A 27,659-nucleotide genomic window follows, 5' to 3' on the forward strand; every position below is an offset into this window, starting at 1 on the left:
TTCATAAAGATTAAAAATCTTTAGAAAAATGTGCAAAGTCATGTTGTGTATGGTATCTGGGGCGTGTGGTGTCTGTGTGTGAGCCTGGGCTGAACCGAAGTGGTCCACGATCGTCTTCTTCTTCCTCTCGCGAGAACTTGGGTTACAGCTTAGTATAAATTCTCATCTGGATGAATAATGCGCACTCCACTTCTAGCCACTCTTTCAGACGCAGCGAGCAAAAAGCGAGGTGCGTAACTTTCACAGTAGTGATGGAAAAGTAAGTTTTAGTTTTGTGTGTCTGTGTTTTTTAATCTGTAGAAATGTTTACATTTGTAAGCTTTATTAACGTTAGATTATGTTCAACAGATTTCTTTATCATATTGCTTGTAGTCTGTTAATTTATTGTGGATTTTCTTCACAGTTAATTTATGAGTAGGTGTAGACCAGCACCCACACATCAGGAGGATACATACAGCCTAAATCACACTCATTATGAATATTTTGGAATATTAGAATCATCCTCATATTTATTATTACACAAATATATTATATCTTTATTACTATGTAAAAAAAAATAATGCAGTTAATGCATTAATGCAGACTATTATCCGAGAGAAACCATCAGTGTTCATAATTTGTCACTGTGGAATAATTATTTTATGATCGTTCATTAGGTTGAAGATGTCTGCAGGAAAAGCACAAATTGGAAAACTGGCCCCTGATTTCATAGCCAAAGCAGTAATGCCAGACATGGACTTTAAGGACATCAAGCTGTCTGATTACAGAGGTAGGCTACCACAACTTATGGATATGCTTTACCCAGACGTGCAGTCAATTGTGAGGTGGTAAACTGGCAACATTTGCACCACAAAGACTGCACATAATTAGATTCTAATTAAACAGACCATTTCATGTTGATACTGACAAGATTTCACCTTTTACCAGGAAAATATGTGGTGTTTTTCTTTTATCCACTGGATTTCACCTTTGTGTGTCCAACTGAAATCATTGCCTTCAGTGACGCTGCAGATGAATTCAGGAAGATTGACTGTGAAGTCATTGCTGCTTCCACGGACTCACACTTCTCACACTTTGCATGGCAAGTATCATGGCAGTGGCAGTGAATGAAACAAATGACAACAATTTAACATCAAACTAAACAGTAGATTGCAACCCAAAATCTGCGATATTTGGATATCAGATTTATTTTTGAATTTTTATATAATCAAAAAGAGTCCATGGAAATGATTGTGTGAGAAATATAATTTATTATTTTCACTGTACCTATTACGTTTTTGGATACTGACTGTTAACATTATGTACATTATCTTCATAAAATGTTGAAAACATGACAAATGTGTAGCTGTTGTAAATGTCAGGCTTTAGTTTGTGATTTTATTTTTCTACAGTCAACATTTCAAAGCAATTAATTATGCAAACAGTGTTTTGGCAAAAACATTTAGGGTTGTTTCTCTTGTGTATGTTCAAACTACTCTCTCTTGCTAAATTAATAGACTAATCTGCAATGCACACAGTTATTATAAAAGATTGTTGAAATCAAAAATTTGTGTTACAGGTGCAACACACCACGAAAGCAGGGTGGTCTGGGTGCAATGAAGATCCCCCTAGTATCTGACACACGGCGTACAATTTCCACAGATTATGGCGTTCTGAAGGAGGATGAGGGCATTGCTTACAGGTTCTGCACTTCTGCTTACATTACTTACATTGAGTTACTTTGTCATTATAATTCTGCCTGGGAGCTAATTGTGTTCTATGTGTGTTTTAGGGGACTTTTCATTATTGACACCAAGGGTATTCTAAGGCAGATCACTATAAATGACATCCCAGTTGGTCGTTCTGTTGATGAAACCCTGCGCCTGGTCCAAGCATTTCAGTTCACCGACAAATATGGAGAAGGTACAAACAACTGTTGCAAAACAATCCAAAAAATTCCAAACATTCAACAAATTCATAGCCTAATGATATAGTCCTGATACTATAGGCTTCTTACATTTGCTACTCTCTATCTGTTTAAATGATACTAGCACATGTCTGCTGTTTTGTCTTCTGGGCCAGAACTCATTACCAGCTTATCTTTTCAGTCTGCCCTGCCGGCTGGAAACCAGGAAGTGACACCATCAAACCAGACATCCAAAAGAGTAAAGACTTTTTCTCCAAGCAGTAATAAGCCCAAGGTCAGGATCTGCTGCCTGCTGTAACATCATTTCAATATTCATGTTTGTTGCAGTAATGTATTTTTGTCTAGAGAAAATTACTTCTTTAAACGTCTAATGTAATGTTTTATATGTTTTGTATTGTTTAAAGTTAGACCACAAGACACCCAGGTTGCTATCGTAATAAATTGTATTATTTATTATTGTTCAACTTTTTTAAAATTTCATTTTACAAAACACTTGGAATAAAAAGGAAAATGTAAACCTTTAGTAATGTTTTTAGTGAAAAGTTTATGTGCGGGGATTGTGGAAATAAGAAAGGCTTTTAAATGTTGATAGAAGCTAACAACTAAATAAATGTTTATGCAGACAATCATTCAAGACAGTGATTGCTTTATTTCGATGTGTTTTAAAGTGCATATCACTCAAAATAACTATGGATCTGTGCACTTTTGAACGCATCTTCCGACGGCGGGAATTTTCAGCACTAGATTAAAAAAGAAAACGCAAAATTACAATTATGGTGCTGATCAGCAATTTATTAGGTGCAGCTTGAGACATTTTTTTGTATATACAGCTTAACGTTTTAAGTTATTGCTATTATAGTATATTGTTATTACGGTATAATTTATTTTACAAACCGAGGTAGCGTTAATATTAAAAGTAAAAATGTCTGCTAGCAAGACGCGCATTAAGAAAAGCAAAGAGGAAACAGCAGAGGCAAGTTTTACAATAAGTAATATAATAGATACAAACTTATGTTTTTTTTTTTTGTTTGTTTTTTTCTAGAGATCACGTAAAAATCATTATTAATAGCTATAGATGTACATTTTTGGTCATGTTTCGGTCTTGTCTCGCCCTAGCTAATTGCGCCATCATGTGGCTTTCAGACTCACGACTGTGTAAAAGCTGTTACGTTTTTGTTTTTGTAATGAATAACACACTATGTATTCTCAAAGTGGACAGGGTTATTTCAAGGCGACTTGAAGACCGAGCAGGCGTCGCTTGTGTTTGTGAAGAGGATGATGGCTGTGGCCGTGTCCTCCATCACTTATCTCCGGGGTATTTTTCCAGAGGACGCCTACAGGTCCAGATACTTGGAGGGTAAAGAGAAATATGAAATAGATCAATCTCCAACTGCTGAACACACATCAAGGCGTTCATTTATTTATACGTGTTTACTTCATTTTTTTATACCAACAGATTTGTGCATTAAAGTCTTGCGTGAAGACTGCAGCACCCCTGGAGCAAACAAAGTTGTGAAATGGTAATTTTGCCTGAAGATAGCACATATACAATAATACCAATTTTTTCTAAAAAAAAAACCCCAACAACTTTCAAATCTCCATGTTTCAGGATGATGGGCTGCTTTGATGCATTAGAAAAGCAATATGTAAGTTTTTTTTTTTTTTTTTGTAGAAATAAGGGATTTGCAAAATATAAATTTATTTCTTTTGTCTTGTTAAGCTCCAGATTGTGTTTATTGGGGTAAGTTATAAAAAGGTCATGATATGTTATAACATACTATGTAATAATGGTTAACAATTTTGCTTTGACAATTGTAGGTCTACACAAACCCTGATGATCCCAATGTAAGTGTTTTAATAGTATATATAATAAAATTAACATACATTCAATCAAAAGCATCTTGTTTCTTTTAGTGCATAATTGAGTCCTACCAGTTTAAATTTAAGTATACAGAAAAGGGCCCAGAGCTAAACATCCTCAGGTTTGAAGACACACATAAGCATTGTTTTATGCAGTCATTGATCATTTAATACAATTAATCCCTTTCATGTCTTATTTTATAGGAACAATGCTGTGCGGATGCAGGTGACTCTAGAGGACACCAAAAGAGCATCTGTGCTGCTCATCAGAAAGCTCTTTTTGCTTATGCAGAATTTAGGCTCCCTCCCCAACAATGTCTACCTGACCATGAAGCTTTACTACTATGATGACAGTAAGTGACCTAATATTCAAGAACCAGTAGATAAAATGCTGCAATGTTAACAAACAAACATGAGAATAAACGTCTTGTTATAGTGACTCCTGAGGACTATGAACCCCCTGGCTTTAAAGAGGGTGAATGTGACAGTCTGTGGTTTGAAGGCACTGCCATTCACTTTAAGGTTGGTAGCGATTGAAGTCTTGAATTAGAAAACCTGAACTAATTCTGCAGTCATTGCATTTCTTCAGGTTGGCAATGTGCAGACACCTTTCCACACTTTGAGGGTGCGTGTCTCTGCAGAACAAGGTCGACTGGCCAAGCTTCAAGAAGGGAACTACCTGAGAGACAGCAAACTTGAGAAAAATGTCAAAATGGTCTGTACACAAATATTTTTTTATTTGTAAACTTCACAGACCTTGTTTTAATGTTTGGTATATAAACCAACAGGACTATCAAAAGAAGGAAATTGACGAAGAGGATGTCCCTTCAGAAGATGGTATACAAAAGTACTTCTAGTTTATCTTAAATGTATTACTTCAATGTTCATAATTCTTCTTCATTCAAAATAGAGTCTGCGCAGTTCAAGAAGCCCACACAGCCTCTGGCAAAGGTAAAACAGAAATAAAAAACTGTAGCAGTTAGCAAAGGCACACAAATGGCCACATTAAAATCTATGTTTTTGTTTTTTTCACAGAGAAAGGCAATGGGCAAGACACAGGCCAAAAGGAAAAGAATAATCTAAAATGTTTCTATAGTGATTATTGATAAATTATCATTGCTTTGTTGTAAACATTTGATCTCATATTTATTATATTGTAAAGTAAGGATTTAATAAAATATGTTTATGTTGTTTAAAAAGAGGTCAAGCATTTTGCTGTTATGTACAAAAGAGTACATGTATCATTCACTACATGTTTTGAATAAAATATTTGTTTCAAAAATTAAGATTGGTGATCTATACAGTGAAATTATTTACGGTATATGTAAATAAATATGTAGCTAGTTGTATAGTGCACTAATATTTAAAATTACAATCATAGTAATTAAGAGCATCTACTTCAACATAACAGTAAATAGTGGCTTAATTGTTCAGACAAAAATCAAGTACTTCAAGTATTTTCCCAGACCTAAAATGTGTTTCAATAGTTCACTAATTGCAATCTGTTTTTCAGAAAAGGCTGTCCACATCTCCCATCTCCACAAAAACAGTCTTTAGCTGTGAGTAGTACTCTATTGTGACCTGTCCGTTCTCTCGCCCAATGCCTGGAAAAGTACAAAATACAAGATTATTAGGGGATTTATAAATGCAGATTATTTGTTGCCATTAAATCATCAGTAGTTTGTACCTGACATCTTAAAACCTCCAAAAGGCACTTCCACAGGAGTTATGTTGTAATTATTGATGAAACAGGAACCAGCCTTCAGATGTTCAACTATCCGATGGGCTCTTCTCACATCCCTAAGACCATAATAAAATGGGTGGTAATTGATCATCCATCCACAAGACAATTTTAAATTATTCTTTCTGTTTTACCTGGTAAAAAACTCCAGCAGCCAGGCCCAAACTAGTATCATTTGCTCTATGTAGTACTTCCTCTTCTGTTTCAAATGACAGCACAGACATGACAGGACCAAAGATCTCCTCCTTCACACACGTCATGTCATCAGTGCAGATTCCTAAAAAAAAAAACACTGAAGTTTAGACTCATTGTATGGGCATTGGAAAATGTATGTATTCTTTTTGATCCAACCGAGTACACATGGAGTCATGTAGTATCCATCTTTAAGTTTGGGATCCGATGGGACGAACACTTCCCCTCCACACAAAACATTTGCTCCCTTCAAAATCAGATATTTTAGATGGATGTTTTTTTTTTAGAATCATAAATAAACCATAACAATGACTTGATAAAATACCTCTTTCTTTGCCTGATTGACATAGGATAACACTTTGTTTAGGTGCGGTCGGTTGACCAGTGCTCCCATTCGAGTAGTCTCCAGCAATGGGTCACCGATTTCTATTGATTTAGTCCTCCTCACAACCTCCTCCACAAACTCTGGCACAATATCTTTCTGAACAAAAAACTCTTGTTCCGTTGCTACACACCTGTAACAGTTACATAAACAAATACATTTGTGCAAAAATGAAAAATAGTACTAAACGACTACAATTTTAAAAAGGGACCATATGTAAGAAAACAACTGTGTCTCCAGATATGAGGTAGACATGTTCAAATCATATATAGCTATTACTGTAATACTTCTATTCAAAAACACTGAACATGAAAGCCAAGTTATTTGGTGTTTTTGGTTCTCAAAATAATTTATTCAGTTAGAAAGTAGAATGAGCCTCACATGAGTCATTTGGTTAAAATGTAAAGACTTTCTGATCTGAATCCTCACCACCTAAACCACAGCATCTACAGCAAATCATTAATCAGTGTCTCTGCTACAGTATATATTTTCCCTATATTGAGCATGAGGAAAATGTGTATGCCCTTTATCTGCAAGTAGATGACAACCCACATTCAGTTGTAATTACCTCTTTTAAAACTTTAAGAGCACAGAGTACATACAGTTCCTTTAAGACTAGAGCAATACCTGTCCTTGAGAGAGAAAATTGGCCATCAGAGCCCCTCTCACTGCGTTTTCTAGATCACAGTCATTAAAAATCAGCAATGGAGACTTTCCTCCAAGTTCAAGAGTCACAGGTTTGACCCCCTGAGAGGCCATTTCCATTATCTGAGAAAGAGAAGGGGTATTTAGAGGTAACATACAATCTATTGCATTGACTTTACTGTTAAACTAAAGACTGAGACCTTTTTGCCTGTGGGTACACTTCCAGTAAACGACACCTTAGCAATGTCAGGGTGCTGGCACAGTAGTCGGCCCACCTCTTGTCCACCCTGGACAATGTTAAAAAGCCCTTGCGGAGCTCCAGCTTGAGCATATATTTCTGCTAATAACACAGCTGTCACTGGCGTCACCGGGGATGGCTTAAAGATCATAGCATTTCCTTTAAGGGACATTGAAAGTTTGCTTTACAAAATATCTGTGATCTACATTAAATGTTATGTATTACAGTGTTAACAAAAACCTTAATAGGCCTACCACATGCCAGAGCTGGTGCGGATTTCCAAGCAGCGATTTGAAAGGGATAGTTCCATGCACCGATGCCAGCACAGACCCCTAAAGGCTCTCTTCGAGTGTAGGCAAAGGATCCACCTGGTAACTGGACATGTTGGCCTGAAACAAAACAAGTTTTTAAGGATTGCCTAACTGGCACTTTTTCAATTCACTAAGAGCAACTATAGAGCAACATAGTTGGTCTGTTCACATGTGCCAGTCTTGGCTCATGTTTGACCCGCAGTTCAAGATGACTGAGTTGAAACATTTCAAAATATTAAAATTATTTCAGACCTGACATGGTGCTGGCCAACCCAGCATAGTATTCTATACAAAGTCTGGCAGAATCAACATCCAAACGAGCCTCTGTAATGGACTTTCCATTATTAACAACTTCCATCTGTGCAATCTCCTCTCTTCTGCTCTGCACAAAACATTTTATCAAAATATTAATATAGAGACAGAAGACTTCAAACATGTTATGGCCACTACAAGACTACCTCAATAATGTGTGCAGCTTCGATTAAGATCCTGGCCCTCTCCATCCCAGACATTTTGCTCCAGTAGTTGAAAGCTGACTTGGCATTATTCACAGCTTCGTTGACATCTTCAGGACCACACTGGTGTAACTGGCACAAAACACGTCCTACAAAGCAACAGCATTCGGTTATCTAGAGACGTGTGAGTTGAGAGGCTGGGTGGGGGTGGGGGTGGGGTTGGGGGGTGAAATAACAAAGCATTTTTTGTTGAGTTCAAAGATCAGTGTGAGGTAATAAAGTCGACAGCTATGTTGCAGAAATAAAATGTCTTGCCTGTTGCTGGTTCGTATACGTTTTCCACGTTGCTTTTTTGTGTGCTAGATCTTCTCTCTCCAGCCCAGAAGTTCAGTGGCTCTGAGATGTTTACAGATCCCGAGGAGACCCCTCTCACCAGCCCCAGAGACGCGGCACGACAGGGGTGCAGAGTCAAAGCCAGCCTCGAGAGCATGACGAGATCGGATCTGTCGCTTCTTTACCCGAGCAGATCAAAACACTGTGCTGCACAAACAAGTTGACAACATTGAATATCTAAAGTTTAAACGGCGTACATGAAATAAGCAGTTTTGTTTGACCCAGTTAAACTTACCCTGCGGTGCGTCTATGCGGTCATGAGTATAAAATAGCGGATTTTCAGTTACATTACAAAGTTGCTCTGAGCTTTCTGCTGCTAGTACTTCTTAGATCTATGGGCGGGACCGGAGCTACAGCGGCTCTGGCGTCAGAGTACGTCGGCAGAGTCGGCGTCAGAGCACATCTACTGGAGGGGCATGGGTCACCAGCAGGGGGGGCACTGCCATTTGAGAAATATTTTAACGCGGTGGAGTCATACACAGCAGACATGCTATCAAACACGTTTTTCTTTAACAGTATTAGGCTAATTATGTGTTGTTATTATAATCATTATTATATTAAGATTATTATTATTATTAGCTGCAATAGTTGTTGAGGTTGTGTGGTAGACGATACGCACACAAGACAATAATAAAAGGTTGAGGTTTATTAAAAAACAATAAGTCCTGCCACTGGTTGTAAACATTAAACAACAGCCTCTCGTCAAAAACACCTCTGAACTAGAAATAGCCACGCATCGGACAGCACCAGAGCTGTAGTGAACGTGGTACGCGAGTCGCCGTCCAGTCCTGTCCTATAGAGACCTGAGACTTGAGGGACCGGGACTAAACCAGGACTAAACCAGGACTAAACCAGGACTAAACCAGGACTAAACCAGGACTAAACCAGGACCAGTGGCGGCTGATGGTATAATTTTTGGGAGGAGCACCAAGGGCAAAATTATAAATATATATTATGAATAATATATGTATTATATATATATAGGCTGTAGTATTACAACAAATACCAGAAACAGACATTTTGGTTAGTATTGGCTGAACAGTATCGATCAGAGCACAATGAACAGCCAAGCACAAACTTTACGCAACAACACAACGTAACACACCGCTCACACCCAGACCCAACAACGTCAGTAAAACTACAATAAGAGACATGAACACAGATGCCGCTCCTACAGCACACGACAGAACAACCAGAGCAGCTCCATCGCACCCACCAGCTCATTTACGCACTATTAACTATTAACACTATAACACTATTTAACTATTAACACCATAACACTATTTACCTGTGAGGCTCCAAATTCAGATTTGCCGCAAACTAATGAAAACCAGCCTCTTACCTTCTCCAGAGACTGAAGCAGAATGTTTCCTCTATCCACTGTCCCACTGGTTCTGTTTCCAAAAGTCTATTGTCCAATATGAAGAGATGAAACTGGTCCAAATCCTGGTCCAGTCTGGTCCGTGACGCGAGGTCCGGGAGCCGAGTGCACAAGATGGTTGTAAAATTAGTCTTAATCCCACTTCCCACTTAAATCTGAAAGTTACGGTCAGTCCATATCAGCACCAGGACACCAGGTAGAATTATGCCTCTGCGCGCTATGCTCAGGTCAAACTTTTACACCCAGAAACGAGCGGACAAAGGCGGATAGAGCAGCGAGCGACTGCCCTGGCCCCGGCGGCGGCAGCGAGAGTCCCAGCGGCGACTGCCCCGAGTCCGGGCATCGACAGTCCCAGGTCCCAGCGGCGGGTCTGTCAGTGTCTTTCACTCTGTTCTCGCCATTTCCTGTGTGGAGCTTTAGGCTAAAGTAGCAGCTGCCGCTAATCGTGGAGCTGCTACGAGTTGACGCAGCAGGTTGACGTGACGTGCCGTGAGTGACAGGACAGTTGTCCAATCACATTACACTAAATAAACAGAGACTGTGATGTGTGAAATGCGCCAATCAAAATCATTTTAAAATAGTAATAATAACGGCCTGTTGGGGGGTGGGGCACCAGTGGCCGCTAGGGGGGGCACGGCCCTCAAATGCCCCACCTTGCCGCCGACTAGAGATGCGCGGATGGGCTACTTTTTCATCCGCAACCGCATCGCAAAACTCATCATCCGCCGCTATCCATTTGCAACCACAGTTTTTCAAAACAGCACCCGCCCGCCATCCGCTCGGTCTCCTCCCATTTGCTCCGAGTTCAAAGTTTTTTATTTGAGTAGTGAATCCGCCACCCGCCCGAATTTAATTAAAATATAATTTTTCGTCACGTCATCCGCCCGACCCGCGGATTAACCGCGGTTGTAAAATTATCAGTTGAGTATGAAATGTATCGTTAATCAATGATAACATTATGCGTTAATATATTTGGTTCTGTGTTTAAAGGATTGAATATAAGTAACATAATGCAAAGCTTCCGTATGTGGGAGGGGCTTAGCCCGATGATCTTGCTTCGTTGGAGCTCCAGCTGCACATTGCAAGTATGGCCGGGGACACTGAGGCACATCTAAGGGACCGGGCCGAGAATGCCCACGTTATTCGTCAGCCTTTTTTAATCGGCGTGTCCGGCGGCACCGCAAGTGGCAAGGTCAGAATTAAACCAACTATTCTGGTTATTTCTGGCGGTTGACATTTATAATTTAAGACAAATCACGGTAAAATCCCTGTCATCTGCCGGGTAGAGGAGTCGACCGCGTGGCCTTAGCGGCGTCGCGGCGAGGGTTGGCGTTTGACCGCAGACTGACTGGTTTGGCCATTTTTTTTAACAAAATGATGAACGTATCCTCTTAATCGCCTTTATCACGCTGTAGTGTGCCGTCATATCCATAACATTATTACTGCTGAATTCTTTCAGAGGCTAGCCGCTAGACAATGGTTAACATGGATGCTACAGCTAACCAGCGCCATCCAGCGCTTCTATTTATAAAGCAGCGGCAGCACGCCTTAGGCACGGAACGTGTTTGTAAACAAAAAGACAATTGTGGGAGAAGAACCCAAGCTTTCATTTTATTGTTAACGTTTTACTTTTATTATCAGATTAATGGTAATAAAAATGCCACTTATAATAGATCATATAGACACATTTATAAATCTGTGACGCTCATCCGGCGAACCACATCCGAGAAAACGTGTACACGTGTTTGTTTCATATTTAAACCGCCTTTGACTTCATTTAGTTTTATTTGCTGTGCCATGACCGGGCGTAGGAAGGACTTGCAAACGTGAAAATTTGTCATGAGGACGCAACACCCCACTTTGTTATGAGTAGGTCATTTGACCTCGACTACTAGAGTTTCAGCTTTGAGTTAGATATAGATAAAATAATAAAACCTCAAAATGTATTTTATTTAAAATTACTGTAGAAATATTGATAACATTCTGCTCCACCGACTATTGTCTTATTTTCCTTTCTGCTTTTTGCCCCTCCTCCAAACTTTTGTTTTTTGATTAGTGCACTGGCACGTAGGCTGTTTTGCTTCCTCAACCCCCTCATATGGGTGGGAAAAGACTGTTTTGTTTTTACCATTGATTTAGCTACTATTATTTTGTTTATAAATGTAGTCCTTGTCTAGCTGGCAATTTAAAAAAAAGTGACCAAAATGGCATTAGCATTTAATTAAAAATCTACTGGGTACTAAAACAAGTGATAGTCTCAAGATGTTGAATATCCATCACTGATGAATGAATGGTACTGATGAGGGCATGGATGTGAGTCAAATGGTACTTGACTCTAACCATTATCTTCTCTTTTAGTCATCTGTGTGTGAGAAGATCATGGAAATGCTGGGACAGAACAAGATTGACCATACCCAGAGGCAGGTGGCTATTCTCAGCCAGGACAGCTTCTACAAAGTGTTGACTCCTGACCAAAAGGCCAAGGCACTAAAGGGCCAGTACAACTTTGACCATCCAGGTACTTTTGGAAGTGTCACGATTATGCCAGCATACAAGATGACAGACATCACATGCTAGTTATGGCATGGCATGTATCCAATATCTGAAGTAGTGGGAGCTTAGTTGATGGCTCGTGGCCAACTTCAACTGCTGCATTCATAGTCAAGATTTTGGCAGAACTGCAGCCCCTTTTTTGGAACCATACATTGACCCTCATGTAACAACTTCCTTTCATGGCTCATTTTAAATGCACATGGTCAGCAGGCTGTTTCCAGAGGCAGCTGCCTTAGCTGTGACTGAAGCAGGCACCTGCCACGAGAGATTCCTTGATTACCAGAACGAGACCCACGTGTCGAGTCCACACTGGTGTCAAGTGAAATGCATGTTCACATTTTAAATTTACTTGACTGTGTTTTCTTTTTAGATGCCTTTGACAACGAGCTGATCATGCAAACATTAAGACTCATCCTGCAGGGAAAGACTGTTCAGATCCCAGTTTATGACTTTGTGACCCATTCCAGGTAGGATAAAGACAAATGGTGACTGTTGTCATTGTCCAGTATAAGTAAGTAGACTCATCTATGTGCATTTATGACCATCATTACAGAAAAGACGAGTTTGTGACTGTGTACCCTGCTGATGTGGTTCTCTTTGAGGGGATCCTGATGTTCTATTCTCAGGAGATCAGAGACCTCTTTCAAATGAAGCTATTTGTTGACACAGATCCAGATACACGCCTGTCACGCAGAGGTTCGAGTCTGAACATTAGTGCAGATGAGCACAAATCATTATTTACACCATTGATTTTAAAAGTAAAGTTTTTATTTCAGTTCTCAGAGATATAAGCCAGCGTGGCAGAGAGTTAGAGCAAGTGTTGGCACAATACATAACTTTTGTAAAACCAGCCTTTGAAGAATTCTGCTTACCAGTAAGTTTGGTTCATGGTGAGCTATAAATGATTAAAGTCACTGCAATGATCTTATTTTACTTCTCAGACAAAGAAATATGCTGATGTCATCATTCCTCGAGGTGCTGACAACCTTGGTAAGAACATCGATGTAACAGTACAAGTTTATTGGGTATGTTGCAGTTTTCCAGTAAATGCATTTCTAAATCTTCTGCCAATTGCTAATAAACTTGGTAATCCACAATAAATTCATATTATTATACTATATAGGAATTTATATAATTCCGATTATATATTAAATAATTTTTAAATATTTTTTTTCCTGTTAAAGGACTTCTTATGATACACTTAACGGTAGAAAATGGCCTCTGTACATGCATATATTTTTACTAAAACAATATATGTAAAACATTTCCTCTTTTGCAGTGGCTATCAATTTGATAGTACAGCACATCCAAGACATTCTGAATGGTGGACTAAACAAGCGACACAATGGGTGCACGAATGGCCACAGTACCCCTCGACAACGAAGGACCTCAGAGTCGAGCAGTCGTCCTCATTGACCTCGTCACACCTCTCTTCAGTGCGGAGAGGGGTGTGGAGAGTGCTGTAAATAATGCGAGTTGGTGGTCAACATATTTAAGAATCAAATAATTGCAATGCCTTTTACTACTACATTTGGTATTGGTTTAATTCCCTGTAATAGTTGGATGTAGGGGTTAGTGTTTTGTTACAAGGAAGGGGAAGGAGAACATGGCCCATTGTTTTTCTGGCAAGTCAATGGTTAAATCATTTGTGTTTTCTCTCCTGGTTGTATTTTGTTAATTGACCCTCTGCTGCTTCGTGGAAGTCTATGCCCATAATGAATAAAAGAGGGAAACACTTTTATTTTATTTTATGTCTGAAAAAAACTTGAATCCTCATGATTGGGGGAGATTGAATCTCTAGATGGGTATCATCAAAGATGAGCTTTTAAAGGTGTCTGGTTTATATGCAGAAAATCTTGTTTCTCAAAATGATTCTTTAATGTCCAGTGTTGCACAGAACAATCTATTTATGGTATTGTATACTGCAAAATGTATGTGTGGCTTCATTACTTGTAATCATAAGCAAAGTAATACAAACCTCAAGCAACTGAAGCCAAAGGTAGACCGGCTGGGCGTTAAACAATATTGCAAGGTATTGGCTACACCTACATAGAAGATGAACTGTGTTAGGACAAAAAAAGTGATACGTGAACTCAGGTTGGCAACACTATAATAAAACGTTGAACATTAAGTAAGAGTGCCACAGATCAATATATAAAAACCAGGATGTGTGGCTGTTGTCCACAAATTACTCTATGCCTCTGCAAAGTTGCCTCAGGTAATATGAGAAATCATTAAACAATGACATCCCCGTAACCATTCTAATGTACTTGTTTTTGTACCTTAATTGTATTCTGTAAAAAGATGTGTGAATGGTTTGTACCAGCTATTTGTACTGTATGACTGCAATGGATTGTGGGGATAATTTTTATTCAAATGATCCAATTGGTTAATGACCAATAAAGTATCTCAACCAACTAAACCTTTCCTCCTTAATGATCAAAATGGTGTGTTCGGTGCATGTGGTATCGCGGTGTCGCCTTTCCACTAGAGGGCGCTTTTTTTAAATGATTGCATGCATGCAAGCGGATTTACAGCATCGAGAATCACAAAATTCAGACCACAGTTTTAAACCACAATGCTCTAAAAATTAAAGGAACACTATGAAAACACATCAGATCTCAGTGTGAATGTCTATATAAATATGAACAGTGCGATGTCTTAGGAACAAAAGGCCACCTCTTTTAATGGAAGTTAACATCAAATGCACTAGAGTGGCAACAGCAAGAACCTCTGAAACGACTGGTTTTGCATGTGGAAGTCATTTCAAGTTTCTTGCTTTTGGTCTTTTTTGGCTGGTTTTACACTAGTGCTGCTTTGGCTAGAGTGATACTCACTACTGTGAATATGAGGCGATTCTTTAACACTGCAGAATTTTGTCCAATTTTTCCAGGATGGCACATCCGGACGTGCTGTTGTAAGGAGATTTTATGTGTCCCAGCACAGTCTCCAGAACATGGAGATTTCAGGAGGAGGCCGTTACTCTTGGAGAACTGGACAAGGATATAAGTTCCTCAACTCATCAGCAGGACCCATCTGCTCCTTTGTGCAAGATTGAGCACTGCCCATGCCCTACAAAATGACCTCCAGCAGGCCACTGGTGTGAATGTCTCTGCCCAAACAATTATAGAGCTCCATTGGCATTTGCTGGACGACACCAGATTTGGCAAGTCTGCCACTGGTTCCACCATTTTATTTATTTTTTCCACATTGAGATCTGATGTGTTTTCAAAGTGTCCCTTTATTTATTTATTTATTTTTTTTTTACCTACTCATAACTTATAGGCAGTGGAATAATATCAAGTATTGAAATTGCTCTCTTAAAACTGTAATATCGTACCATTTCAGCGTGTGCCTGAACGTAGCAGAGGAAGTTGTTGTCGTTGAGCGCGTCAACATGGTGGTGTGTATATGTAGCATGTTCTACTCTAAACGTGAAATTACTTGTCATTTTCTCAACACGTTTATTTCTATATTTCACAGAAATTTGGGCTACAGTTTAAAGCCACGCTGGAAAATGTTACCAACGTGAGGCCAGTTGGGGACGATTTTCGATGGTTTTTGAAGGTAGCATATCATTGACTACACTTGTGATATACACATTTTTGTTCCATTATGTTGAACAGCAGGCATGCTTTTCTACATCTACGTTTAAACATGCACACTTTATCGTTAGATATTGATGATAAGGTTAGCACATTTTGTCTTTATAAGAACAGTGATTGAAGAATAGTGCTCCGAAGTCTGCATCGTTAGGTGTCATGTCCTCCGTCAAAAAGCATGTCGTTATATCCAATAAACACGGAAAAACTAGCTTCTTCTTGTTTGGTAATGCTCACATGAGCCAGATTAATCATAATTTCATTCATTTTTGATGCTGCAGTACTTTCTCTGTTATAGCTCAAGTGTGGCAGCTGTGGAGAGATATCCGATAAATGGCAATATATCACTCAGGCGGTAAGGTTATTTTATTAATTAGCGAAAGACAACAAAAGAAAATAAGACCTGCATTATCCACATACTCATTACAAGTGCCATTTTATAGGAAAGTACCCCTTTAAAAGGTGGACGAGGAAGTGCTAGCATGGTGCAAAAATGCAAACTCTGTTCCAGGGAAAATTCTATTGGTAGGCTATCCAACTCACATCTAGGTCATCTATGAAATCAGTTCAAATAAATACATTGTCTATAAATAACCAAATCAATATTTTACAGATATCCTTGGGGACACAATTAAACCATATAATGTAAGTTATAGAGTTTTTCTATCTTTTATATGTCAAGTTTCAGCTTTTCAGTCTGTCTACTCCATAGAGTGATCTCAGGTTTATTTACTTGTAAACAAAGAAACTGTCCATTCTGTTTTTCAGCTATTAGCTTCCAATCATGATAGGTTTAATCGAAAAAAGTAAAATGTGTTTTTTCACACTGTAACAAACATCTCCAGGCACCAAACTACTAACAATATTTTGAGTTTTTATGATTTTTAAAAATATAGTCAATTCTTCATACGAAAAACATGTTATGTTCTTGGGGAGATGCAGATTCCTAGCCTCCTGGCAGCCTGGGTAGAAAGGGGAGATAATTTAGTTAAATGCTTAAAATTAAATTCAAAATTCCCTTTTGTTATCTATTATGTCAGCAAAATCAGGTATTAACTATTATTCAAATGTATGTATCCAAAATACAAGCAATTTGGCATTTTTACTCAAAAAATGACTTTTTCTTACATGAAAATCTATTTTTTTTCTTATTTACTTGCATTATTTTACCTTAAATGGAAATTAATGTTGTATTGTTAACTAGTGACAAACTTTGTACTTGTAAGTGTTAATTGCATTCACATAATACTTTTCCTGTGTTAGGCTGAGGACAGTGAATGCTTCAAGACAATGATACAGTTTGAATGTCGAGGTTTGGAACCTGTTGACTTTTGGCCACAAGTAAGAATATTATATTAACGTAGAATTTAAAAGATTTTCTTGGGATAATTGATACTTTTTTGTTCGGTCATATTGCAGGCTGGCTTTGCAGCGGAGGGAGCCGAGTCTGGAACACCTTTTCCTGAAATTACCCTCTTAGAAAAAGTAAGTTAGTTCATCAGTATCTAATTATTATTATTATTTCAAATGTTTAACAGTAACAGATTGCAATAAATATTTTCAGGACTGGACTGATTATGATGAAAAGGTCAGCGAATCAGTAGGAATATATGAAGTTACCCACAAGTTTATAAAGTGTTAAAGTCATTTCAACATAAATATAACTAAATCATAAATAATCCAGATGTTATCCAGGGGCTTCTTAACACTAACACAAATATTCTGGAAAAAAACTCTTCTTTACAGTTTAAATGAATTATATTTTTCATGTCAATAAAACTGGCAGTGTTACGTTCCCTTGTTGGTGTCAGTTCTTGTTATTGTTTTGGTAAGGTCACAGGAATTACATTTATTCTGTGTTGGTCGTGGTGGCGAACATGTTGATGGATGAGGTGAGATAAGAACCTCTATGGACTATGGTTTACAGACAACATTTGGGTTTGCAGTGAGAGCAGCCAGGAGCCAGAGTGGTTACAATAAGTAAACTAGAGGCATGGATCAACTTGAAGAAGTGGTGGAAATGGGATAGAGAATTATATTGGGTAGAGCTTGGTGGAAATAAATTATTTGCACTGACAGATAGGCACAGAGCTGACACTGAACTGTTATTCTGTGATTCAGTTTGCTTTATTGTCTATTCTAGAGTATGAATTTATTTTTGTTCTATTAAATAAAGTAAATTAACTTTATTTCAGAAGAGCAGTTAATTATATATTTTTATTTTTTGATTCTATTAAGACACAAGATGACATTTAAATACCACTAAGATATAGCCTCGCCTGGAGATATTACTGTTTTGCCTTGATTATTCCACATTATGTAAATAAATTTGGTAATCACAATACAAACAGGTAAATGCAAGCCTGCACATGGTCATGTTTTGAAGTTATTTTTTAGCTATAAAACACCTGTAATTTAACAAATGCAAGGGAAATATGTTTAATGTGCTACGGTGGAACATTCCAGGCAAAGAAATAACATCTCCATGGAGACATGCAAGTCGCGGACCCTCCACCGTAGAAGTTACATAGTGCACCTTTATTATGATGGAGTTGAGAGACCCAATATTATTGTGAAATGAAGATGACCAAAGATTTGTAAGATACCTTACACGTGTTTGGATAGCTTTTACATCGCATTTTACACTTTTCTTTTTTACCTTTTATGATGGTAAAAATTCTTGATCCTCCTTCTCGTGGACCAAGTGACTTATCTTACTCCGTGCACGATCTGTGGACGTTTTACGCAAGCGTCAGAGTAAAAGTAGGACACAGATCCTCCTCAGCGACACAGGACCATAGACTGTATATATTCACAGGACCAGCTGCCAGCATTGTCTTTTGACCAACAAACACCATGGCACCAAATAAAAACAAAGTCTATGTCATTGGAGTTGGGATGACAAAGGTACATGTTTTGTTTTATTGCTTCACTACCTTACACACAATCTACTGTGATAGCTTTACGTTAGCATTGTGGCTAAAGTAGTTGGCAGAGATGCTGTCAACTAACAAACTATTATCGCTAGGTGAGGAATGATTTGAGAACAATTCTGCTAAAAAAAAAAAAAGTTACTATCTGTTTTGGCACCATCCAAGACTTGACTTTTTCTGCTAATTCTGACCGTGGGGTGTTGAGACTGATTTTAGCAAAACAGAAAAGTTGAGGGTTTGCTATCCTCAACATTCATCTCAAGCTTAGTTATGTGGTGTGTGTTTTTTTTGTATTAAAGTACACCTGTTTTTCTGATACACGGCCATGTTGTCTTGTTTCCTGATTAACTGTTCATAGTTCACTGTGTTAAGGGTCTCCATCCAGCAGCCATGGTGCTTAACAGTTTCATAACAACCAGCTTTAAGTAAACTTTGAAATGTATGGCATCTATGACCTATCTACTGATACTTCGCAGTGATATCACGTTGGGGGTGTTCTACGTGTATCTCTATGGTGGAAAGTTCAGTAGTTACCATGGAGACACAATGCCTACATTAGGAAACACTGAAAAAAAAGTTCTAAGCTGTGTGAAAACAAGTGTGGAAAAATAGGTTACAAATATATATTTTAACAGCACATTTTCAGGAGCCTTTCAACAAAAATATTACTGCAAAACTGTTGGCTTATGAAAGTCTGCTTGTGACTGTAATTTTAGCTCGGTGTGAGAGACTTGTTTAACATCATGAATCAGCTCACCTGTTTTAGTTCCAGCCAAATCAATTCTTTGCAAATTGTTGAGAAAGAAAGCTCAGATTAATGTCTAACAATGCTTCAGATAGGGAGATGCCTACAGTTAGCATCATACTTCAGGGAATGTTGATGACACGAGCTGAAAATATCAGTGAGATCAAAATATTAACTTCTTACAGTTTGACAAACCTGGAGCTAGAGATGATTATGACTACCCTGACATGGCTAAAGAAGCTGGTGAGTAAAGAAATGGACACATGACACAGGACAATGTGTGTTTATGGTATAGTCTTTTTTCATGAAACTTTCTGTTTGTTTTCTTAGGCCAAAAGGCATTGGCTGATGCAAAGGTCCCATATTCTGCCATTGAGCAAGCGTGTGTTGGATATGTCTATGGTAAAGCTGTGTACACATAATCATTTTACTATCTGCACGTTGTCCAAACTTTGACCTATTGGAGTTTGATTTGTGTTTTCAACCAGAAACTAAATCATTATGGTTTTAATTTAAACATATATTAATTATGCCCAAAATCAAAACTCACACAAAAAACACACAGGCTGCAGTTAAATGCACACTCAATATATTATTATTAGCAGATTTTTGGAGGTTTAAGATATTTAAAATACAAACAGCAAAGTAATCTTTGAATTCTGATCATGATGGTGCCTCTGATTACTAACATAATTTGTAGTTTGCACGTTATTTAAATTATCATTTGGGTTCAGAAATCAGAGAATAATCAGATTTCTGGTGTTCATGTTATCTTAGCCATTGATAATTATACAAATGGACATTATGCATACACTCCATTACCAACACACTGTATGTTTTTATTTTATTTGCTAATGCATTTTGCCTTGTATTTTAAGGTGCCTAAAAAGGTGCCTAAAATAAATTTGATTAAAATATATTACTAATAAGTTATTCAAAGGTGTAGTAAACTAATCAAGTAATGCACAAGTTGAAAGTAGTAATTATCTCATCTTGAGTGTTTTTTTTTTTATAGCCTAAAGGAAAATGAGTAAGAATAACAAGTGCTAATTGAGTTTGTCCACAGTGAAAACCCATCCATGCCAATGTATTATCATTTCAGAAACAGAATTGTTAACCATTATGGTTATGGTAGTCTCTTCTTTTGTTCTTTGACTGTCTGTAGGAGACTCTACATGTGGGCAGAGGGCACTTTACCACAGTCTTGGTTTAACCGGGATCCCCATCATCAATGTGAACAATAACTGCTCCACAGGCTCCACTGCTCTGTTCATGGCACGGCAGCTCATTCAAGGAGGTGAGCTGTTTAATTTTTATTTTTTTTATTTTTCCCTTTTTTTAAATTTAACATAACAAAAACAAAAATAATCAAACACAAAGAAAACAAAAACTCTGGGCAATCAAAGATTCAAACATTGGCTTCACTTTTTCCTCTACATTTTGCTTTCATGGACATCTATGATCTCAATGTGCAGCGCTGGCTGATTGTGTGCTTGCCCTCGGATTTGAAAAAATGGAGAGAGGTTCTCTTTCTGGAAAGGTATTCAACAATGACCTTATTGTTTTAATAAATATGCAATAGAGAAAACAAGTTATCCATACCTGTGTTATTAAGATTTTAGGTTGAAAATATTAGCAGGTGATACATCTGTTCTTACTTCAACTGTTGACAAATGGTTGACAAATGTGCAAACACAACTTGCCAAAAAACACAAGGGAAAATATAAAAGTTTACTCAGTGTTTTTTTTTATTTAGTTTATGGACAGAACCAATCCAATGGACAAACACATGGAGGTAATGATTAATCGTTACGGCATGGCAGCAGCTCCGGCAGCACCTCAGATGTTTGGCAATGCTGGCCGAGAACACATGGAGAAATATGGTATAAAAAATGAATTAAAAGTGACACGTGAAACCTTTTTTTTTGGTACCACATATAATATAATAATATGAACCTTTCTAGGGACAAAACCTGAACACTTTGCCAAAATAGCTTGGAAGAATCATAAGCATTCAACTAACAATCCGTAAGACACAGCTAACCATATTTTCAGGAACTGTGTAGTGACTTGGTTTAAAAAGCATTTATTATGTGTGCAGGTATTCCCAATTCCAGGCTGAGTACAGTTTGGATCAAGTCAAAGGCTCAAGAAAGGTCTTTGAATACCTCACTCTGCTGCAGTGTTGGTAAGAGACTACAGAGTTTTTTAAAAGTTAAGGTTTGATTTTTTTGTAATCTTTTCTTATAGTCCCACTTCAGATGGTGCAGCGGCTGCAGTTTTAGCGAGTGAGGCCTTTGTTCGTAAGCACCATTTGGAAAAACAGGCCGTTGAGATCCTGGCTCAGGAGATGGTAACAGATCTGATATCCACATTTGATGAAAACAGCTGCATTAAAATGGTAAGTGAACCAGTACACCCTCAACTACTTTCTAAGAGCAATTGAAATACTGGTAACCAGTGTGTGTTTGTGTGTACAGGTGGGATATGACATGTCACATACTGCTGCTAAAAAGTGTTTTAAGTCTGCTGGACTGACTCCTAACGATGTAGATGTGGTTGAACTACATGACTGTTTTTCAGCCAATGAGCTCATTACTTATGAAGCATTGGGCCTGTGTCCAGAGGGTAAGACATACACTGAAATGTTGTTACCATAACCACACGCTAAGACTGTAGCACAAATTCTTGGTTTATGCTTTTCATAGGCAAAGCAGGAGAGTTTATTGACAGAGGTGACAACACATATGGAGGCAAATTTGTGGTCAATCCAAGTGGTGGTCTCATTTCGAAAGGCCATCCTTTAGGGGCTACAGGTAAAACGGGATTTTCATTTGGGACATTATTCGTTAAAATATAAAAGTGTAATGTATCCGTATCTTGCATTTTATATGCTTTTTTTTTTTTTTTTTGAACATTTTTTGTTTTTTCCATCACACATTTACATACATGGATTTACATATTATTATTATTATTATTATTATTGTTATTACACAATAATAATCATTAGACCAACCAAAAAAGAAAAAAAAGGAACAAAAAAGGACTCCATCAAGCATGTGACATCTGCTACATTTTATATACTTGATAACATTGGACTTGTTATGCCACTGTACCTAACCTCATAACAGAAAATTTCAATCACCTATTTCAGTGTTTGTGTTTAAATCCGCTAGGGGGCGTTATTCCCATATAATTTGCACAGGATTGCTCATATCTCATTGTGTCTGACACCATTGGCTAATCTAAATACACTGTTGAATTTAATCACTTTTAAGCACTTACAGTTTTTGGGGTATCTATATTCTGCAATGCTGTGTTTGTTGTTCATTTGTTATTTATTGTTGGATTTATTTTACATTTTACATTTGTCAATCCCTATTCCTAGAATCATATTCCACTTCTTGCACCTATGTGATTGATTTATCTTTTCTCCCCATCTGTCATACTCCCAGTTTTCCTTAAGTGGAGATGGTGTGCATTGTACTGAGTAATGATATGTCCGTGGCCCTGTACCATCTATAGAACAAACGACCTCCAGTAAGCAACATAAGATTATGTCCTTGAAAACATGTGGATGTGCTCTTTCATTGAATAGGTGAAATCTGAAAAGGGTTGAAATTTTGGCTTACTTGTAACCGTGTTAAATGTATGATCTAGATTTATTTTAGCTGTATTCTCTTTGTAACTGAAGGTTTTCAATCCATACAGAACATAAAAGGGATTTTATTATGTGGCGTCTTGTCAGTCATAGAAATTAACATTCACCAAGGTTTTGTGAATTTACCTGGCAAAGGACAAAGTAATCCATAAGGAAAGCTGTCTCTTGCCCCGCATCTCAGAGTATGACATCATCATGTTGTAGAAACTGAAAACCACCAATAAAAAGATAGACAATACATAAATAATCAACAAAATGAACTAATCTCAATGGGGGAATGGAAGTTTTCATTGAGTATCTTGACTTGACTTGTCTTCAGGCCTGGCCCAGTGTGCTGAGCTCTGCTGGCAGCTTAGGGGAGAGGCGGGCAAGCGGCAGGTCAAAGGAGCAAAAGTGGGCTTGCAACACAACATTGGGTTAGGAGGAGCAGTGGTGGTCACTCTCTACAAACTGGGATTTCCAGAGCATGCCAGGTTTGGAGTATTTTTTTCTTCTCTTTCAATCCCCCTCTTTCCCTTTCTGTAAAACCCTTAGCTTTTACAGTAAATGTCTACACGCTGTTATACTTTCAAACAAAGAGGTTTAAATATACCTAGGGTTGACGTTACATTTATAACTAAGGCAGACACAAGATGGCCAGTAAGTGCACAGTGTATGCTTACAAGAGTCGAGTTGACCAAAGAAACAGATAGACATGTTAGAGGACATATTCTATAATGGCGAGATGATGCTGGTCATAGATTCAATTAACCACAAAGACGTGGCAACCATAATGATTGAACTGGAGGTATCCTTGCTATGATAATACAGGGGATTCTACAACACTACTGACTGAGTACTTACTATATTCCACACATAGATGCTACTCTATAACTTATCTAACCTATGGACCTAGTTTACAAAGTCTGTTGTTTCTTTGACAGAACGCAGCTTTCTGCTGTTCCTACAAGTGCAAGCAACAATCTGGAAGGTTTTAAAGCTTTCCCTGTCTTCAAAGAAATCGAGAAACGCCTTCAAGAGGTAATTTCAGTGTGCATCTCTCCTGTTAATGTTAATATATATTTTGCACTGTCCCTCATAAATCAACTCATAAATGAACTCTTATAAATCTCATAGATAAACTAAATACATTTAAATTGAAAATATCACAAGTATTGTAGTGTGACAAAGGGTATTGCCCCAGCCCTTCCTCCTACCTGCCACAGGTCCACAACCCCACTCTCAGCTACGGTGACTATGGTCGGGTGCTGAATGTTCCAGTCCTTCTATGTCTTTGGCCTGCCAATGCCAAGTCCAATACAACTCAAAAGAATGCAGAGCCTTCAAGGCCCTTTCACGGCCACTTATTCAAAAGAATTATACCATGGCTAGTATTCAAGTTATCTATATTTGAAGTATTGCTTAGAATAATTGAAATAAAACTTGTAGAGTGCAATTTCCCCACAGACTTTTCTTCAATTTTCAGTGCTTGACAATCACAGGTCTCATTTTTGTTTGGGCAGTTCAATATATAATAGTATTTACGTGTGGGCACACTCCATGCACTAATAATTCTGTGATGATTTGAAATGGTCTGTGTTTTGCAGGAGGGAGCACAGCTGGTGAAAAAGGTTGGTGGAGTGTTTGCCTTCAAAGTAAAGGATGGACCAGGGGGCAAAGATGCCACTTGGATTGTGGATGTGAAAAACGGAAACGGATCAATAAGCAATGATCCAGGTATGAGTTTGAACTTTATTTGACTTTATTTTAGCGAAACATTAAGGGGCTATTTCAATTCTTCTTGAAGTATAATATATCAAAATTATTATTGGAATATTGGCCTTTACAAAAACATAAAGGTTAAATTAATCTCAGTTACTTTAAGTGCAGTTACTCTGATCTTTTTCCCTCTAACATGCCCCATCCCCACCTGCTGAAAATGTGAAGCCTTACTATAGGGCCTGTCTCTGACTGGATTTAATTTGCAAAGTGCACACACAAAAGGAAACAGAATGGCTATTTCTTTCTTCATTACACAAGAGCTGAAGGAAGCCACCACCAACTGTGTTGTAGTAAAATCAGCCCTCAATGGGCAGCCGCACAACAGTACTTCACATTAACACAAATCAACCATTACAATTGCAAAGCACATGCAGCTTCTCCGTGTGAGTCGACCACCTGCCCACCTCCTTTACACACCCCTTTCCTCATCTGTCACAGAAAAAGGCTCTAGAACTTTGTCTAATTAGTTTCTTTGGGGTTAGTTTGGATTGCATCAGAAAACAGAATTTTCTCTTTTTTCTGGTCGACTCTCCAAAATGGTTGGTTTCCGTGGCAGTGCCCTATTGTTGAATTTCTTTTCCTCATTTAATCAGTATATCTTCTGCAAAATGGTAATTTTGTTTTCTAAACAAAGCATTGATTGTCACAGTTAGTGCCATTTTCTACAAATAAATAAAACACTCTGCACTGCACACAAATAGATGAATTGTGAATGCTTTTTTAAAACAAGATTATAATGCAAAGTATTTCCAGTTGTTGTATAGTAGTAAATACACGAACAGAGTTTAATCAATTTGCTACAAACTGTGGTAAGAGTTAGCAACAAATTTTTAAGGTAACAAATATAATTTTTCTTAATTTTTTCTACTTTTCCTCATTTTTCTTTCTTTCAGCCATCAAAGCAGACTGTACACTGGCTGCGAGCGATGGAGACCTTCTGGAGTTGATGACGGGAAGGTTGAACCCACAGATGGTGTGTTGAAGTGGTTGTCATATATTCAATATATTCAAATATAGATAACTTTGTCATCTTACATACTTGTTTTTTGTGTCAGGCATTTTTCAAAGGGAAACTGAAGATCACTGGAAACATGGGCTTGGCCATGAAGCTGCAGAACCTACAGATAGCTCCAGGAAAAGCAAAGTTGTGACAACTATGGAACCTGCAGCTGTTCAGATACAACACGAATCATGTGTTTGTTCATGTCTAATATTTCAGAATTGTGCCTCTAATTATAGTCATCAAGTCTGTATCAAAAAAACTTACATTGTTGGAACTAAATGCTTTGATAAATTTGTAGAAAATTGTAATAAACTAAAACTATATATTCTAATCAGCCAGTTAATAAATGTCTTTTGCATTATTGTGACATTTCGTAACATTCCCCCTACGCATACACTTATGCAGTTCTGATACTAGTTTCAGTTTTTGTTTTGTTTTTTTGCCCTTCTTTCTGATAGCATTGTGTTTAACATAACTTACAATTGTCAGACTGAATTTTATCATGAAAAAGACCAGCCACAGGACTTGTTAGAGCTTCCACCTACTCCTTTTAAGTTTTCACAAAGCCCTTCACTGGTTCTATTCATACAGGGGTCAAATAGCCAACTATGGCAGCTGGCTGCAGTACTGCTGTGATATTTCAAATAAACACCAAAAATGATGGTTACTTTCATAAATTTGTTTCAATTTCACAATGCATGTAAATAAACAAGAGCAGACTGGACTTGAACATCTTCTTTCCTGCTTAGTGTTTCATGTTGTAGATCAGAGTCCTGTAGGTTTAAATTCAGGTTAGATCCCATTTCAGCCCTGGATTTGATCTCAGGGAAAAGCAAAAACTGGTTCGTTTGTCAGTGCCTGAGGAAAGAAGCCCTTGAGCATTTGTCCATGCTTCATTTATTCAATTGTAGCCAAAAAAAAGTTCAAATCTGTCAATCGGACAAAAGCAGCTTTAGTTCAGGTCATCTTATCGGTGAGACACTGCCTTATACATGTCTGAAGGTAGCAGATAACTATAAGCTACTTGAAAGAGGGGCAAAACTTCTTTACTCTAGTCTAAATAAAAAACTTTTGCAAAGTGGACAGAATTAAATTTTCTTTTACTTTGGATCCTAACTAAATGACTGAAGGTTTACACAGATATTGGTTTGCTTTAAACTATTAACTTGAAAAGTACAGCTTCATGACATCACAGGGTGGAACAGAGCATTCTGAGCTTTGGAGATGTAGACAGTAAGAAAGGATTACTCAAACGTGTGAATAAAACACTACCTTGAATGTATTTTTGAGGAAGTCACAAAAATCTAACAGTTTAAAACTCACAAAGTCACTTATGTGTAATATGGGACCTTTAATAAAGCCATCTGAGGAAACTGTTCCTCAAACTCCTCAAATCAAATAAACCTGTTTTGACCTTTATGAATTAAAACAAAGACAGAACGTTTGATACTGAAGATTTACCAGTGTACTTAATTTCTGTTGTGTATTGTGCACAAACAATTCAAATTCCACTCATTTTGACATTTGTGACCCATTTCCCTTGTTTTCTGTTTGAACCCACATGTCATTTATTTTTAGGCCAATCCCGGTATCTCCCTTCTGGCCTACTCACCCCGCCTTTCCCTGTGTGCCTTCTGCCAGGTCCGTGCTGTGCTCTAAATTCTCCCAGCTCTGTCCCCCACCCCTCACCCCCCCTCGCCATGTCTCTACCAGGATGCCCCACAGGCCAAATGTCCATAATCAGCCTGAGGACAGTTCCAGGAGCCTAGCCTGCATTAGGATATGTACTGAGCCAACAGGTGGATGAATAGAAACATGCAAAAACTACTAGGTCAGGATTAACTACAGTGAGATGGAAGCAATAATGCATGCAGAAACAGAGAATCATTATTAGTTG

The 27,659-nt window shown here is 38.0% G+C and overlaps 6 protein-coding genes across 14 annotated transcripts; 5 read left to right on the forward strand and 1 right to left on the reverse strand.

Annotated features, from left to right (window-relative positions):
• Window positions 1-93: 93 nt before the first annotated feature.
• prdx1 (peroxiredoxin 1) lies at window positions 94-3,252 on the forward strand. 4 transcript variants are annotated; one of them, XM_055151804.1, is made up of 6 exons: window positions 94-229; window positions 657-769; window positions 928-1,081; window positions 1,559-1,902; window positions 2,088-2,180; window positions 3,119-3,252. In XM_055151804.1, the coding sequence occupies exons 1-5, from the start codon at window positions 171-173 to the stop codon at window positions 2,168-2,170; spliced, it is 753 nt and encodes a 250-aa protein (XP_055007779.1). In that variant the 5' UTR covers window positions 94-170; the 3' UTR covers window positions 2,171-2,180; window positions 3,119-3,252. The 4 variants fall into 4 exon arrangements, with proteins under 4 accessions (XP_055007779.1, XP_055007780.1, XP_020795220.2 ...); XM_055151805.1 differs by lacking the exon at window positions 3,119-3,252 and having other exon boundaries at window positions 1,559-1,681; window positions 1,772-1,902; window positions 2,088-2,535; XM_020939561.2 differs by lacking the exon at window positions 3,119-3,252 and having other exon boundaries at window positions 2,088-2,535.
• zte38 (zebrafish testis-expressed 38) lies at window positions 2,743-4,998 on the forward strand. 2 transcript variants are annotated; one of them, XM_055151801.1, is made up of 13 exons: window positions 2,743-2,879; window positions 3,119-3,263; window positions 3,363-3,426; window positions 3,516-3,552; window positions 3,627-3,647; window positions 3,725-3,751; window positions 3,821-3,888; window positions 3,971-4,119; window positions 4,203-4,288; window positions 4,356-4,481; window positions 4,555-4,603; window positions 4,677-4,717; window positions 4,802-4,998. In XM_055151801.1, the coding sequence occupies exons 1-13, from the start codon at window positions 2,829-2,831 to the stop codon at window positions 4,847-4,849; spliced, it is 912 nt and encodes a 303-aa protein (XP_055007776.1). In that variant the 5' UTR covers window positions 2,743-2,828; the 3' UTR covers window positions 4,850-4,998. The 2 variants fall into 2 exon arrangements, with proteins under 2 accessions (XP_055007776.1, XP_055007777.1); XM_055151802.1 differs by lacking the exon at window positions 3,627-3,647.
• aldh9a1b (aldehyde dehydrogenase 9 family, member A1b) lies at window positions 4,602-9,798 on the reverse strand. The gene is given in 14 exon segments (XM_055151811.1): window positions 4,602-5,370; window positions 5,454-5,572; window positions 5,649-5,784; window positions 5,859-5,946; window positions 6,025-6,189; window positions 6,191-6,214; window positions 6,709-6,849; window positions 6,927-7,123; window positions 7,219-7,353; window positions 7,528-7,657; window positions 7,734-7,879; window positions 8,046-8,270; window positions 8,359-8,562; window positions 9,466-9,798. Coding segments are annotated over 12 exon segments (1,551 nt in total). The 5' UTR covers window positions 8,221-8,270; window positions 8,359-8,562; window positions 9,466-9,798; the 3' UTR covers window positions 4,602-5,275.
• Window positions 9,799-10,545: 747 nt separating this feature from the next.
• Window positions 10,546-14,479, forward strand: uck2b (uridine-cytidine kinase 2b). Of its 2 annotated transcripts, none has more exons than XM_055151803.1 (7): window positions 10,546-10,696; window positions 11,863-12,022; window positions 12,428-12,524; window positions 12,611-12,753; window positions 12,834-12,931; window positions 12,999-13,082; window positions 13,337-14,479. In XM_055151803.1, the coding sequence occupies exons 1-7, from the start codon at window positions 10,592-10,594 to the stop codon at window positions 13,349-13,351; spliced, it is 702 nt and encodes a 233-aa protein (XP_055007778.1). In that variant the 5' UTR covers window positions 10,546-10,591; the 3' UTR covers window positions 13,352-14,479. The 2 variants fall into 2 exon arrangements, with proteins under 2 accessions (XP_055007778.1, XP_020795258.2); XM_020939599.2 differs by having other exon boundaries at window positions 12,999-13,047.
• An 806-nt stretch (window positions 14,480-15,285) lies between these two features.
• czib (CXXC motif containing zinc binding protein) lies at window positions 15,286-17,450 on the forward strand. 2 transcript variants are annotated; one of them, XM_055151809.1, is made up of 9 exons: window positions 15,424-15,460; window positions 15,541-15,624; window positions 15,772-15,885; window positions 15,958-16,014; window positions 16,103-16,184; window positions 16,273-16,304; window positions 16,923-17,000; window positions 17,079-17,144; window positions 17,224-17,450. In XM_055151809.1, the coding sequence occupies exons 3-9, from the start codon at window positions 15,838-15,840 to the stop codon at window positions 17,299-17,301; spliced, it is 441 nt and encodes a 146-aa protein (XP_055007784.1). In that variant the 5' UTR covers window positions 15,424-15,460; window positions 15,541-15,624; window positions 15,772-15,837; the 3' UTR covers window positions 17,302-17,450. The 2 variants fall into 2 exon arrangements, with proteins under 2 accessions (XP_020795225.1, XP_055007784.1); XM_020939566.2 differs by lacking the exon at window positions 15,772-15,885 and having other exon boundaries at window positions 15,286-15,460.
• A 943-nt stretch (window positions 17,451-18,393) lies between these two features.
• On the forward strand, window positions 18,394-26,123 carry scp2a (sterol carrier protein 2a). Of its 3 annotated transcripts, XM_020939447.2 has the most exons (16): window positions 18,394-18,566; window positions 19,523-19,580; window positions 19,668-19,739; window positions 20,503-20,634; window positions 20,813-20,877; window positions 21,094-21,220; window positions 21,302-21,365; window positions 21,439-21,525; window positions 21,588-21,738; window positions 21,818-21,965; window positions 22,046-22,153; window positions 23,318-23,471; window positions 23,922-24,018; window positions 24,585-24,714; window positions 25,653-25,732; window positions 25,815-26,123. In XM_020939447.2, the coding sequence occupies exons 1-16, from the start codon at window positions 18,516-18,518 to the stop codon at window positions 25,908-25,910; spliced, it is 1,620 nt and encodes a 539-aa protein (XP_020795106.1). In that variant the 5' UTR covers window positions 18,394-18,515; the 3' UTR covers window positions 25,911-26,123. The 3 variants fall into 3 exon arrangements, 2 of the variants coding, with proteins under 2 accessions (XP_020795106.1, XP_055007767.1); XR_008631909.1 differs by lacking the exons at window positions 23,922-24,018; window positions 24,585-24,714; window positions 25,653-25,732; window positions 25,815-26,123 and adding an exon at window positions 22,793-22,877 and having other exon boundaries at window positions 23,318-23,458; XM_055151792.1 differs by lacking the exons at window positions 18,394-18,566; window positions 19,523-19,580; window positions 19,668-19,739; window positions 20,813-20,877 and having other exon boundaries at window positions 20,501-20,634.
• Window positions 26,124-27,659: the final 1,536 nt, after the last annotated feature.

This window comes from Boleophthalmus pectinirostris, unplaced genomic scaffold (genome assembly GCF_026225935.1).
Source record: "Boleophthalmus pectinirostris isolate CB_2022bp ecotype Guang Dong unplaced genomic scaffold, ASM2622593v1 HiC_scaffold_16, whole genome shotgun sequence".
Lineage (NCBI taxonomy): Eukaryota > Metazoa > Chordata > Actinopteri > Gobiiformes > Gobiidae > Boleophthalmus > Boleophthalmus pectinirostris.

Bases quoted from the DNA above. Each gene is read 5' to 3' on its own strand.
- prdx1 (XM_055151804.1), top strand. From the start codon at position 171: ATGAATAATGCGCACTCCACTTCTAGCCACTCTTTCAGACGCAGCGAG. The intron at 230-656 runs GTGCGTAACTTT...ATCGTTCATTAG, and splicing joins CGCAGCGAGCAAAAAGCGAG to GTTGAAGATGTCTGCAGGAA. The intron at 1,903-2,087 runs GTACAAACAACT...TTATCTTTTCAG, and splicing joins CACCGACAAATATGGAGAAG to TCTGCCCTGCCGGCTGGAAA.
- czib (XM_020939566.2), top strand. The intron at 16,185-16,272 runs GTAGGCTATCCA...AATATTTTACAG, and splicing joins TTCCAGGGAAAATTCTATTG to ATATCCTTGGGGACACAATT. The intron at 17,001-17,078 runs GTAAGAATATTA...GTCATATTGCAG, and splicing joins CTGTTGACTTTTGGCCACAA to GCTGGCTTTGCAGCGGAGGG.
- zte38 (XM_055151801.1), top strand. From the start codon at position 2,829: ATGTCTGCTAGCAAGACGCGCATTAAGAAAAGCAAAGAGGAAACAGCA. The intron at 3,264-3,362 runs GTAAAGAGAAAT...TTATACCAACAG, and splicing joins CAGGTCCAGATACTTGGAGG to ATTTGTGCATTAAAGTCTTG. The intron at 3,427-3,515 runs GTAATTTTGCCT...TCCATGTTTCAG, and splicing joins GCAAACAAAGTTGTGAAATG to GATGATGGGCTGCTTTGATG.
- scp2a (XM_020939447.2), top strand. From the start codon at position 18,516: ATGGCACCAAATAAAAACAAAGTCTATGTCATTGGAGTTGGGATGACA. The intron at 21,966-22,045 runs GTAAGACATACA...TGCTTTTCATAG, and splicing joins ATTGGGCCTGTGTCCAGAGG to GCAAAGCAGGAGAGTTTATT. The intron at 23,472-23,921 runs GTTTGGAGTATT...TTTCTTTGACAG, and splicing joins GGATTTCCAGAGCATGCCAG to AACGCAGCTTTCTGCTGTTC.
- uck2b (XM_020939599.2), top strand. From the start codon at position 10,592: ATGGCCGGGGACACTGAGGCACATCTAAGGGACCGGGCCGAGAATGCC. The intron at 12,023-12,427 runs GTACTTTTGGAA...TTTTCTTTTTAG, and splicing joins GTACAACTTTGACCATCCAG to ATGCCTTTGACAACGAGCTG. The intron at 12,754-12,833 runs GTTCGAGTCTGA...TTTTTATTTCAG, and splicing joins TACACGCCTGTCACGCAGAG to TTCTCAGAGATATAAGCCAG.